This window comes from Salvelinus sp. IW2-2015, linkage group LG28, assembly GCF_002910315.2.
Source record: "Salvelinus sp. IW2-2015 linkage group LG28, ASM291031v2, whole genome shotgun sequence".
NCBI classification, from domain to species: domain Eukaryota; kingdom Metazoa; phylum Chordata; class Actinopteri; order Salmoniformes; family Salmonidae; genus Salvelinus; species Salvelinus sp. IW2-2015.
In genome coordinates, this window is record NC_036868.1 from 18,751,182 (window position 1) to 18,763,862 (window position 12,681).

Sequence of the window (12,681 nt, forward strand, 5' to 3'; positions counted from 1 at the left end):
TCAATAACAATGGTGTTCGTTTACACTTTGATCTCCTTCCACTTCGCTGTTGTCTATCGCGGTACAAGTGGTGACTCCTTGTTGACTCATTTAAAGGAGCAGTCCAGTGAAATGGGATTCTCCTGTTTTTGTATGAGGTCGAAATTAACAATGAAATTGTGAAAATTATGAGAATGCCCTTTTAGTGTAAGCTTTAATTATACTTTTTTTTGGCCCACAGCATGACAACACAATCTGATCTGATTATTCTGAACAATGACCAGTCATCTTTTATTTGCATATGTATCCTCCTACTTTGAAAGGGTACACATGGTACTCTCTAGAGCAGGGGTGTTCAATTCCAGTCCTCGAGGGCCTGATTGGTGTCAGTTTTGCCCCAGCTAGCACAGCTGACTCCAATAATCACCTAATCATGATCTTCAATGCAATTTGATTAATCAGCTGTGTTTGCTGGGGTGGAGAAAGTGTGACACCAATCAGGCCCTCGGGGTTGCCCAGTCCTGCTCTAGAGTCTAGACCAGGGGTATTCAACTCTTACCCTACGAGGTCCGGAGCCTGCTGTTTTTTTTAAAATTCTACCTGATAATTAATTGCACCCACCTAGTGTACCCTGTGGAACTGGCTTCATGGTCCAGAGTTGAGTTTGAGGGGTCTAGATGATCCTGTCTGCCAATCAGGGCTGTGTATGTAAGTGTATAAAAATTTGTATCAAGACGCCCAAATCAAATTCTATTTGTCACATGCGCCGAATACAACGGGTGTAGTAGACCTTACAGTGAAATGCTTACTTACAAGCCCCTAACCAACAATGCCGTTTTAAGAAAAATATCAACAAAAAAACAAACAAGTAAATGGCAAAAGGAGGCTCATGGAAAAATGATAACTATATTTTGAGTTATTTTCATTAAATACACACAGTGCTCTATTAGACATACAGTGATGATTTTAAAAATACAATTAAAAAGACTGCATTGGGCCTTAATAAAATTGTTTTTTTGTAGCGCGCTTTTCATTAACACAGACATTTACAACACACTGTACATTAGCACCAACCTTAACCAGCTATTTGACCTTAACTGCATGTTTGAGCCATCACCAGCTTGTTCATAAAGTGATATAAAGCTTAGTTAATTTTTAAAAATCCACTCAGTTGTATTGTTTGTATGGTAGTGTTGTAGATTCATTTATTCATGTAGGTAAGACTAACAGGAAAAGGAGATGGTAACCAGGGCCTTTGGAGTACCAACTATCCATCCATCATGATTTCCAAAGACGGTTTCAAACAATTACAAACGACGGTCTGTACTCTGACACTGTAGAACACTGCAACGGAAAACAGCTGAGATCCATAGCCGCTCCTCCCCCCCTACCTATGTTCCCCCACCTGGAGAGTGAAGACTTCCGTTCTCCAAACATGCCTTTGATTTGACCCCACCAGCTCCACGACTTGTGGCGGTGTGTTTATCGGCATTGTTATGTGTAGGTTTCTTCCCGTCTTATTAGATGGGTATCGTCTTAACCCCCATGGCTAACCCCATGGCCCCCTATGAGGGAGTGCCTGACAAAAGTACTTAGCTTGAAACACTGTGCTCTGGGTGCTTCCGTGGTGACAGGCGCCCACAGGCCCCAGCCCCTTTGGGTGCACGACTGGCTAACAATGGATGTTTGAATTCTTCCATAGTGGCAAAACAAGAGCCAGACAAACGAATGTTGTCTGTGTGTGAGGTCTCAGCCGTAAGCTGGGACAATTGATTCCAGAGTAGTAACATTTAAATTAACATTGTAACACTTCTTTTTGTAACACTGCTTTAATAAATATTTTACAGTATTTTATTCTAAGGATGTGATTTTTCTTGCTGACCATTCTCTGTTTAAGCGTTATGGAGATTGAATTACCCCTAAACCAGTATAATATTGTTTCCTGTGCCATCCTGATCACATTCAGTGAGGTGATTTCACACTTGCTAGAGAGCTCTTCTTTGTTTACACCCAYTTAGCATCGTTCACACCTTTTAAGAAAACACTTTGAAGTTTGTAGAAATGTTAAAATAATGTAGGAGAATATAACACGATATGGTAGGAGAAAATCCAAAGAAAAACCAACCAGAATTTTTGGGAGGAGAGAGTCTATCTTCTTAGAATGGCAAGTATAAAGACCCTCGCTTGAAAAACAAGAAAAAGGCGTTAATAGTGCTGTTTGCCCATCTTGACGCCGTAGCCAGTATACACTTCCTCAAAATCGTCAGAATTAATAAGGGAACTCAAGAAATCTGTCATAATTTTTTACGTTTTTGCCGAGGTGGTCTTAGATTTAAAATGGTGCAACCAACTAAGATTTTTGGTGCACTATTTCTCCAGTGAGAAAATGTGCATGAAAACAAGTCGTCTATCGTTGAATGACAACAAACACTTCATTGAAGAATCCCTACTGTTGACCAACCACTGACGAAGGGGAGTAGACTTCTGCTTCCGAACTTCGGGTTGCCTCGAGGAGAAATGTTGTGTGCGCGAACAGCTGGAAAAAAATCCTTGCCGAAGACTAAAACAAACAAAAATGTCGTCATATGCACGTTTCGGATGGGAAGCATACGGATGGATGCCTTTAGTCCACCCATCTTTTTAAGAATTCACATGTAAAACATGTGACTGTCTATGACTATATGCTAAACAGAGGTAGTGTAGAAAACAGCCAAAATATTTCAAGATTTAAAGTAGTAGCCTACAATAAGGAATAACTCCATGTAAAAAATAGACTTTATATAGTCCTTAGCCTTTAACCTGACTTTGGTGCAGGTCATGTTTTTCTTCACATTATTGTCTCTGATAAACACACTCTGTATATGAAATTACATTTTTTATTTGTTCGCATGACCAGGATACAGCAGGTGTAAACTGTACAGTGAAATGCTTACTTCCTCAACAGCGCAGTATCAATATAAAACATGTAAATGGTGTCAATATAAAAATAAAAAAATTGGGGGGAAAGTGTCAATGCCAGTAGAGCGACAGAAGCCTGTGACGTGGAGTTATAGACATGACCGACAAATCATGTCCATCCCCGCCATTCTCAGCCATGACCTTTGCCTATGATGAGAGCATCCCCAAGACCATGGGCGTCATCTTCAGTTTCATCTGGTTCCTCAACAACAATCATGGCTAGCCCTGTCTTTCTCCCTATATAGCGCAGCGCTTTCTCCTTGGCTAAACTAGGCTATTATAATTTAACATTCATATTTACGGATCCCATACAAGTTTGTAATTAAGGGACATGGCATTTCTGCAACAACACCCCTGGATTCAATGCAATGCTTACAACTTGTCTAATCGTCTCTGCTAAGTGAAATGTTGATTTGTTTGTAAATCAGACCATGATCAAACTACCAGCTATCAAACTAAGACTGGGGGGGAAAGTATGCGAAGTAGGAACCAGCTTAGTAGCGGTCATTTTTATACAGCTGTGGTAAGAAGAAAGAATTAGTTGTAGGGTTATTGCTGTCGGAAGAGCTAGTGACCTAGCTGTGCATGCTTCTCTGTTTCGCATTGCTGTGTGAAATGCTAACCTGGCGCGAATAGATTTACGGTCCTTTGACCGTGTGTGTGTGTTACCTCTCTCTGCAGGTCCGGTGTAGGCGTGACAGGTGCCAAGCAGACAATGTTCTACGCCGAGGTGTCGGACGAGAACTGTGTGGGTGAGGGCGGCGGCGAGCCACAGGAGGGCGAGCTGATCGAGGTGGTCAAGGTGCCCCTCCACGAGGCCATGACCTTTGCCTATGATGAGAGCATCCCCAAGACCATGGGCGTCATCTTCAGTTTCATCTGGTTCCACAACAACATGTCGCCCAAGTACAAGATCTCCACCAACGTTTAACCCACCCAACACCTGTCCCCGTCCCTGCCCCCTTCAGCCTGAGGTGGAAGTTGCAGTTAACCACAGATCTGGGATCAATGACCCTAACCCTTAAGCCTAATCTATACAATTAGGGGGATGGAGAGAAAAATCTGACCCTTTGTCAGTGGTTAGGGACAACTTCAATCTACTCCCAATCCCTTCGCCTTTGCCCCTATCCATATAAGTTGGCCCCAGGGCGACCGTTTTTTCTCGTTACTAACTGTTATTTTTCAGAGGTTTGTCTCATTCTTTTTATTTTTACTTGGTCTTTACTACTTTTCCTCTAAAACTTGCCATATGCTGGTGGCCAGCAGCACTTTTCGTTGTTAGTTTTCACTGTAAATGTATTACCTTTTCCTCACTGAGAGGTCCAGGGTGCAATCTCACGAAGATGGCTACATGATAGCGCTCTCGTTCGGAGCTGCTCGTCTACCGTTGATTGGATCATGTTCCAGGAATGCAAAAATGTTGTTGCTTAGTCAGCGCCAGGGCTTATTACATACGATGGCCGTTGCTGAGTCTGTTTGATTACTGCAGCTGGTCCAGGCGCGCCTTGCTTACTTTCTTCACGATCTACTCAGCCTCGAAGCCAGTGTTTCCCAGTCTTGGAGCGGTGCCGATTTTATCCCAGCCCAGCACTAACATACCTGATTCCACTAATTATTATGGCTTGATGGTCAGTTGGGTTATTGCTGGGCTAAAACACAAATCTGCTCACCTTTTGGATCCACCAGGACCGGGATTGGGAAACACTTCTCTAAGCAATACTTGATAGCTGGTAGTTTGATCATGGTCTGATTTTAAAACAAATCAACATTTCAGTTAGCAGAGGCGATTAGATAAGTTGTAAGCATTGCATTGAATCCAGGGGTGTCACTACTGTGTGCTCCTACAAGGTCACATTAAATTGTACGTTCGATAGAGGCTTCTTTTAACTACCACGGGAATATGACCTACCTCTACACTGGGGAGATTTATTACAGCAACTAATGTTGTCACTATACCAGCACCACAATACTCAGTATCACAATACTCGAAAGTATTGTAATATCATGATACTTCTGAGTATCATGATACTGAGCATTTTGATAACACTAGTAACCACTATATTATTAATTGTGAGAACCCTCTGGTGGACAATTGCTCTCACAATTATACGTGCGTGTTAGCAGGAAGGCTTCACCGATATTGCCCGAGATCAAGAGCGTTATGTATATCCCAGACATTGTTTTTGAGCAGGGTCAATGGGAGTTTTGTTTTAGGAAACTGAAAACCTAGCTTGTAACATGTAAGAGGAAGTTTAGCATGCTACTTGACCCAACTTCCTGGAACAGCACCCGGAGCCCTTAGCGCTGTGTTTTGTGATCTCCCTTGTTGTTTTGAACCTGACGGCAGGGGCGGAAGAGTTTTGTTGATACCAGCACCGTCTGTGAGGCTTGAAGTAAAATGGTTGCGCTTTTTAACCTGTGAATCTGAGAGACATGGCCCAACAGTTAGACAGACCCCTCTTTTCCCTATGCCTGTTTTGGCCAGACCTCTTCAAAACACCCCCATTTCCACAGAAATCAACAGCAGCAGCTATCCAAGTTTATGGTGGTTTGAAACTAGGGTTGCAAAACAGGTTTTCACAGGTTTTTCAGATATCCCGGTTGGAGGATTCCCTCCTTGATGATTCCCTTCAGTTTTACTGGAAATCCTCCAACCGAGATTTCTGAAAACCCTGAGAATTTTKGGAATGGTTCTGGGATTTGCAACCCTATTTGGGACAGATGGAGCTTAAGACAACAATCAATCTCAAAAGCACTTGCTTAACATCTCAGGTCCAAACGGTTTCCCCCCTTGACGAGGTAACATTCAGGGATCACCATTCTGCACYGTCTTGGCCATAGACTTTTTAACCATTGTGTATGGTGGTGATGTAGTAATATTTCTATATAGTTTTCAAATATTATGACCTGTTGAAGTCCTAAATGGTAAATTGACACATCTTCTCATGAAAAACCTTTCTTTTGGCAACATATTAGTGTGTGGATTCATGGCTCCTTCCACAATAAGTTGTTAAAAATCAATGAAGCGTTGGCAATATAAGAATCAARACCAAATAGTTAGCAATTATAATTCAATTTCAGAACGATTTGAAAATATACTATTGGCTTGTAAATAACTATCTTGGCTTCCTAACCGAAGGCTTAACAGCAAGGTCTAGTAGTTGGTAGAATACGGAAACAGCAAGTTCTTAATACATAGTCGTTCACTTGTTTTGGACTTGTACAGCTAGCTACCTAGTTTAACTTTGATCACATTGGGTTAAGCTTTATCTGAATTGGCCTGTAATTGCATTCTGGGTGTCATCATTCCATAGCCACGTAAGTCTTAACGTAGCAGTTGATGTAACATCAAAATATTATACATGAGCTTTGTTTACATTTGTGGAAGACTGGCTCGGTTTCCCAGAGTTGTAAAAGAGGCCAGTTATATTTGGTTAGTGGCAATTCCATGATGACGGGTAACTCAGATTTTTCACTTTCAAATGTATACTTAACAAAAACCATTGATTTCAAAGTTTAACACAACTCTATGCACGAGGACTACTTTAAACAATTTCCACTGAACATTTTACAAAAACACATTTACAGGAAGAACTGTGCAGATACAAATTTTGGTAACCGAGTAAAACTGAGGGAGATTTTACTGTAATTCTTTTACCAAACTTTAATCTGCAGTTTTTCCTTTTTTTATGTACTGTGTAAATTAATCAAAGCAGTCATTGTGCATAGAGTTGTATGGTTTGTTAAACTTTGATATCAATAGTTTTTGTTTGGCATACATTGTAAAGTGAAAAATCTGAGACTCAGYGTAATTCCGTCACCATGGAATTGCCTTTATCTGATGTCTTCTCAGACAGAGAACCAGTTTACCACCAGAAAATAATGTATTTTTTTGCCCAGCCAGCTGGTTTGATGGTCCAACTGTTACAAGCCACAGTTTCTTTCGAATGAACAATTAATCTGTAAGGCTCTTACTGCACTGTTACATCAACCATACATTTCCTGACAGATTTGAGATGCATCTAATACACTCTAGTCCACTGCTATGTTCGCCGTGTGAGTAGCACAGCCGTTGTTCAAACTCAATATTTAGTCACGGTAACTCAACCTTGATCCATGTCGGTCAGAGCATTCCGGGTGTAGGAAAAGTTGTGGGGAAATCAGAGTAAAGCCCAGGTATATCAAGTTGAAATGAGTGACCTCTCTAATAATGGTGTGTGGATAGATGGAGTATATCAGTAATGATGATGCTGTTAGATAGCAAGGTAAACTGTTAAATAGTTTTAACCAGGCGTGTTTGCCTTACCATAACATTGTAAAGGGGGGGGGGGACTTGATCAAAGTCCTATTGACCTCAAAAGGACTTGACTGCGGTCTTCCATAGCCAAGGTGGGCCCTTTCCCCTGAGCATGTAGTTTTCCCAAATTATTCTTCCTCTATTTGGAATCATTCGTCAATCAAGTATCAGGATTGCATGGTTTTTGCTGGAATGGCTAGAATTGATTTTAGAGGGRAAAAAGATGACCCTATACTCATGCTAGTTAGCTAGATAGTTTTACAGTTTATACAAATAGCAGAACAGACACATTTTTCTTTACTCTTTCGCTCTTGAAGGCTTTAACATGAATGAGTTTTGTTCTTCCTTTGCGCCGCTGATTGAATCATGGTAAGTATTTCTAAAGTGAAATTGGGTTAGGCTTCAAAGGCTAAACGTGTTATCAGGGAACTATTGTAACTTAGTTGTCTTAACCATTACAGTTTCTCCCGTAAAGATGGAGTCCACTGTAGGGGAAACGATGTCCGCCACTGTCCGCTCCATGGACGTTGTTATTGTTTTGTTGCCTAAGTGGAGGTAAGGAGCGTTGCCCCAACGTGGTTTAAAAAAATGCAGTACATATTCTGATGTTCTATCGTGCGTGCAATGATGTCCGTAGGGGAAAAACAGTGTTCGTTGTTTGCAGTGACTTCTTGTTGTTGTAATATCAAAAACGGACGTGACTGTTTAACCATTAAGGAGTCCAGCTTTAAATCTATAACCCCAGACTTGAACACACTGTCCCCTCTGCCTTTGTTCCTATGAGACAATCTTTTATTTGATGTCTGCCTTCATTCAAATCCAGATGAGTTAGATTTTGGTAGATTCATTGACCATGCATTGTCCCTGCTAAGACAAAATCTTAACTGAGAACTCCACCAAAAGTTGTTGGCGCTTACCTCCTACCTTTTGGATGGTCTTGATTTGTACAGCTGTAACTCATGTGTTTAAGGACTGATACTCTGTATAAGTTTACATAGCAGTACATTGGTGCCTTATGTCATAAGGTATCAAACCCTTTCACTGGCCCAATCTGTAATTTTAACAGCCTAGTCACTTTGTTTGGAAAAGTGAGGGATGGGGCTTCGAAGTAACCCCTCTGAAATTCATAGACTGACCTACAGATGCATGGAGCGACAGTCAGTGAGAGCAACATGATCATTATARGAAATATTTTGTAGCTATGCATTGTTTACGACAAAGATGATACATCATGGATTAATAAAATTGTAGATTTGGGGTTATGATGGAGTAAGACAGTTGTACCAAGTTGGGTACATATCATTAATCGAAGTGACCATTGAAAGACAGAACATACAGATTGCGCCTTTAACTGAAACCTATAAGCCATCAACAGTTTTTTGGTGAAGAGTCCAAATTTCTTAAAAACATTGCCAGCACTGATGGTCTCTCAATCATGTCAATGCTGGATACTACCATAACACCATGCGACGATTATACCTCCATCACCGTGTGGCAAGTAGGCATGTCACGCTGCATCATTGTAGCGCATACAGCATCGATGGCCTATGTGAAGAAGAAAAAACAACAACAAAAATCTGCATTTCGCGCGTGCTGGCATGCCCGTAAGGCACTAACATATCAAACGTTCCATTAATATCGGAAGTGTCAATTTCGGTGGAGTTCTCTTTGGGATAGAATGCATCTTATATCTCCCTTTCAATACATACTTGTTTGATACCACTTTTTTGGGTACTCTGTCTTGAAATTGCAACTGCAACCTTTTTTTTCCAACAGTACCTTTCTGAGAGCATGGAATATTGTTTTGTGATAGATGAGAGCAAGACAAAAAATACATCTATTTTTCATTTTATTTGACAATTCAAATGCTTGACGAGTATTTTCAGTATGCATTACAAGCAACGAGGTTGTGACAATATCAGTTGTTGCTTATGTTCTCAAGAAAGGGGGTTTGAATTGTAATTTCTATTTAACGCCCCTGATTTATTTTATTTTATGCATTTATTGTCGGTTATACTGCAAAGCAATTTGTTCAATTGTGAATTTTTTTGTGTGTCTTACACGGAATTAGTGTTTTCTTTGAATTTATTCTCTGAGAAATTATATCGACAAAGTTAAGTGTCAATGTTTCTTATCAGAGTTTTTCTGCTTTATTTGGAGTGAATTCATTGTGGTCCGTGTTGTTTGAGTAATATTTCATGTTTTATATGTTTAACTTGATTTCGTAATTGTTCTTTTTWAAATATTTCACAATTTCAAAAAACCTACTTATGGCACTTGGTGCAAATATATATATTTAAATATTATATTTTGCATGTGCACTAACTGTTTCATTGAACTGCATTAAGTGTAAATAAAAGAGGGTTGATGCCTAAATCATGTATTTTTTTTTCAATTGTCCTTTAATTTCTCTGGCTAACTGTATGAGACCTTCAAGAGAACTCTTTCCACAACTCTTTACAACAGTAACATGCACTAGAAGCAAACTGTAAAAAATCCCACACAACATCCTTCCACCGCGTATTGCTGAACAGAGAAGCCAGCAAAAGTGAATGACTATGGTATAACATCAGTATGACAAGAGTGTATGTTGTAACTAGAGTATGGTAGAGGATGACATGAGTATGCTAGAGTATGGTTATAACATGAGTATGGTAGAAGTATCTCTGATATATATAAAAAAAAAAAATTCAACCACGAGGACCAAGGCACTGCTATATTAATCGTGGTGGAATGTTCAAYGGAACGGAATATTCTAAACTTGGTTGTCCTTGTTTTTTTAATTTAATGATCAATAACCAGAGCACCTTAAATCTACATTTTGCCAATTTACTATTGTACCCTGTAGCACTTCACAGCCTTCTTTTTGATAAACGCAAAAAGGTGTTTGAGTTTTTTGCCCCATTTCCACACCCAAGGAGAGAGAAATGATAGAAGGTCCAGTAGGATACAAGTGCTCTGATCAGGTGAATTTTCTTTCTCTCACTCCTTGGCTCTTGAACACTCACATAGATTCATACAATACTGAATTGCATGCTGTGTCTTGTGTGGGGGGAGGGGAGGGGGAGGTGTAGTAAAGTGCTCTTGGTCGCTCACATGTCCAATGCTAAATATTTGACACCAGTGGAGTGAAGTGTAATTGTCATGGCAATATTTGTGTTGGTATTTTCTTTTGAAGGTGGAATTGTAATCATTAGACAAAGTCATGCATACCCTTTTGAGGAGAGTGGACTCGATTAGGGTGGGGGGGTAGTTCAAGTGAACGCATCAGCTAACCAAGTRCAACCTCTCTGCCCTCACGGCAACTGCACATCACAAGTCTAACAACAACAGTTGGGTCTGGGGTGTGAGGTAGAGATTAGTTATGGTGTAGTAAATGTTGGGCAGTCCTCTCTGGTTCGACAATTACATTGAACTTTATTCCAGTTCTATATTGGGGAAACTAGTGATTTTGATGTTGCTGTATGCAATACAGGGAGAACTCTGCTGCAGCTCCCTGTAATGACTTCTTCTCAGTGGTACAGGGACAAACATTTTGACCATATTAGCCCACACAGCTACAAGGATGCACTTTCATGCTGATATGAAGCCCTCTTCCTAAATATTTGGTCACATGATTAATTTTGTGTATGGTTTCCTAGAAACAAGAGGCGGCTCAACTTACCCCACTCTCCCCTACTCCACAAACAAAGTCGAAGGCTCTGTCGAATCAATGGAGAAATGTCAGACAGTCACACAAAGGAACAAGTCCCACTTTTTAGCCCCTGCTAATGAATTAATAATGACCCTCCCCCAACCTCTTTCTCCCACCATGCACTTTGTGTTGCCGGTGTGGAAAGATAACTACATTGTGGTCCCGACACTTTCATGTTGAAATTGGACACCGGGCCGTAACAGGCCTCCTTACTGTGTTTGTCCCAGATAGGCCATCTGTGGTGGCGGTGGCCATAGCAGGCAGGTTCCCTCCTCATTCTGGGTGAACTTCCAGGTGCAACCAAGCCAGCCTCTTTGAAGCGAAGCGCTGCTTTGTGTCCACCTCTGGAATTATGAGGCTGGGAGGACAAAAGGCATGGCATGGGCGACAACCAATATGATTCCAGCGCACTACACTGTCCACCTGTATGCAAATGAGATACTTGGCCCGGCCAGTGAGGGGAGAAGCAACTGGAGAAGCCTTGTAAACTTAGTATGTTGGGGCCAACCCCAAGAGGAACCAGTTGGCTCAGCGGTGAAGTTTCCTCTAGGATCAGCTTCCCCGCCCCTCCCCAAATCCTAACCTTAACCATTAGTGTGGGAAATGCAAAACCGATCCCAGATCAGTGTCTGGGGGAGAGTTCACCCTAAACCGGGGATCATCAACTAGATTCAGGGGGACAATTCTTTTCGTGAGCGGATGGTCAGGGGGCTGGAACATAATTACAAATAATTTGTAGACAGTAAATTGACCGCAAGAAGCCAAAACATATATAATATTTGACGAAAACATAATTTCAAACCTTGCTTACATTTGTATATGATCACATACACCAGGCAGTTTCCATATTTCCTTTGACATCCATAAGGGCAAGTGAATAAGTGCAGGGAGACAATATATTATTGTGACGCAACCAAGTGTTCGTCATAGAGAAGGGCTGAATGCATGTCTTATAGCATCTCAAAATGCCCCTATCTGTGTGGACCATAACATGTCGTTTAGACAGACCTATTTATCCAAGGTGACTTACAGAAGTGAATAAGCATTTTTGTATGTCCCAAAAAAGACAAAAGTGCAAAATAAAATCACCAGTTGGGTTACATGCCCTACATCAACCACTCATTGGAGTGAGGTGAGGCAGTTTAGGATTCAGTTATATTTCTGAATACATTGCAGGAAGTTAAAATGTTATCCTTCTTATTCTTTAAATCCTGATTCAGATATATTTTCATGTTCCATGTGGATTTAAAATGATATGCAATAACCCTCAGATTTTGTTGGATTGACACAATTCTTCACATTGGATCAAAAACACCTGCTCCATGCTTTTACTATCTAGAAAATCCAACAATTTTGTATTTTTTTGTTGTATTTTTCACCCATTTTTTTCTCCCCAATTTCGTGGTATCCAATTGGTAGTAGTTACAGTCTTGTCTCATCGCTGCAACTCCCGTACGGACTCGGGAGAGGCGAAGGTCGAGAGCCATGCGTCCTCCGAAACACAACCCAACCAAGCCGCACTGCTTCTTGACACAATGCCCATCCAACCCGGAAGCCAGCTGCACCAATGTGTCGGAGGAAACACCGTACACCTGGCTACCGTGTCAGCGTGCACTGCGCCCGTCCCGCCACAGGAGTCGCTAATGYGTGATGAGACAAGGATATCCCTGCCGGCCAAACCCTCCCTAACCCGGACGACGCTGGGCCAATGGTGCGCCGCACCATGGGCCTCCCAGTCGCAGCCGGCTGCGAC

At 41.3% G+C, this 12,681-nt stretch overlaps 1 protein-coding gene across 1 annotated transcript in view; it reads left to right on the forward strand.

Moving 5' to 3' along the window:
- The window catches only part of nudt14 (nudix (nucleoside diphosphate linked moiety X)-type motif 14), a 71,783-nt gene extending 62,168 nt beyond the window's left edge, over nucleotides 1–9,615 (forward strand). Inside the window, exon 5 of the mRNA XM_023973774.2 lies at nucleotides 3,619–9,615. Coding sequence (XP_023829542.1) covers nucleotides 3,619–3,868 — 250 coding nt within the window. The 3' untranslated portion in view covers nucleotides 3,869–9,615. The remainder of the gene's footprint in view (nucleotides 1–3,618) is intronic.
- The last annotated feature ends 3,066 nt before the right edge of the window (nucleotides 9,616–12,681 follow it).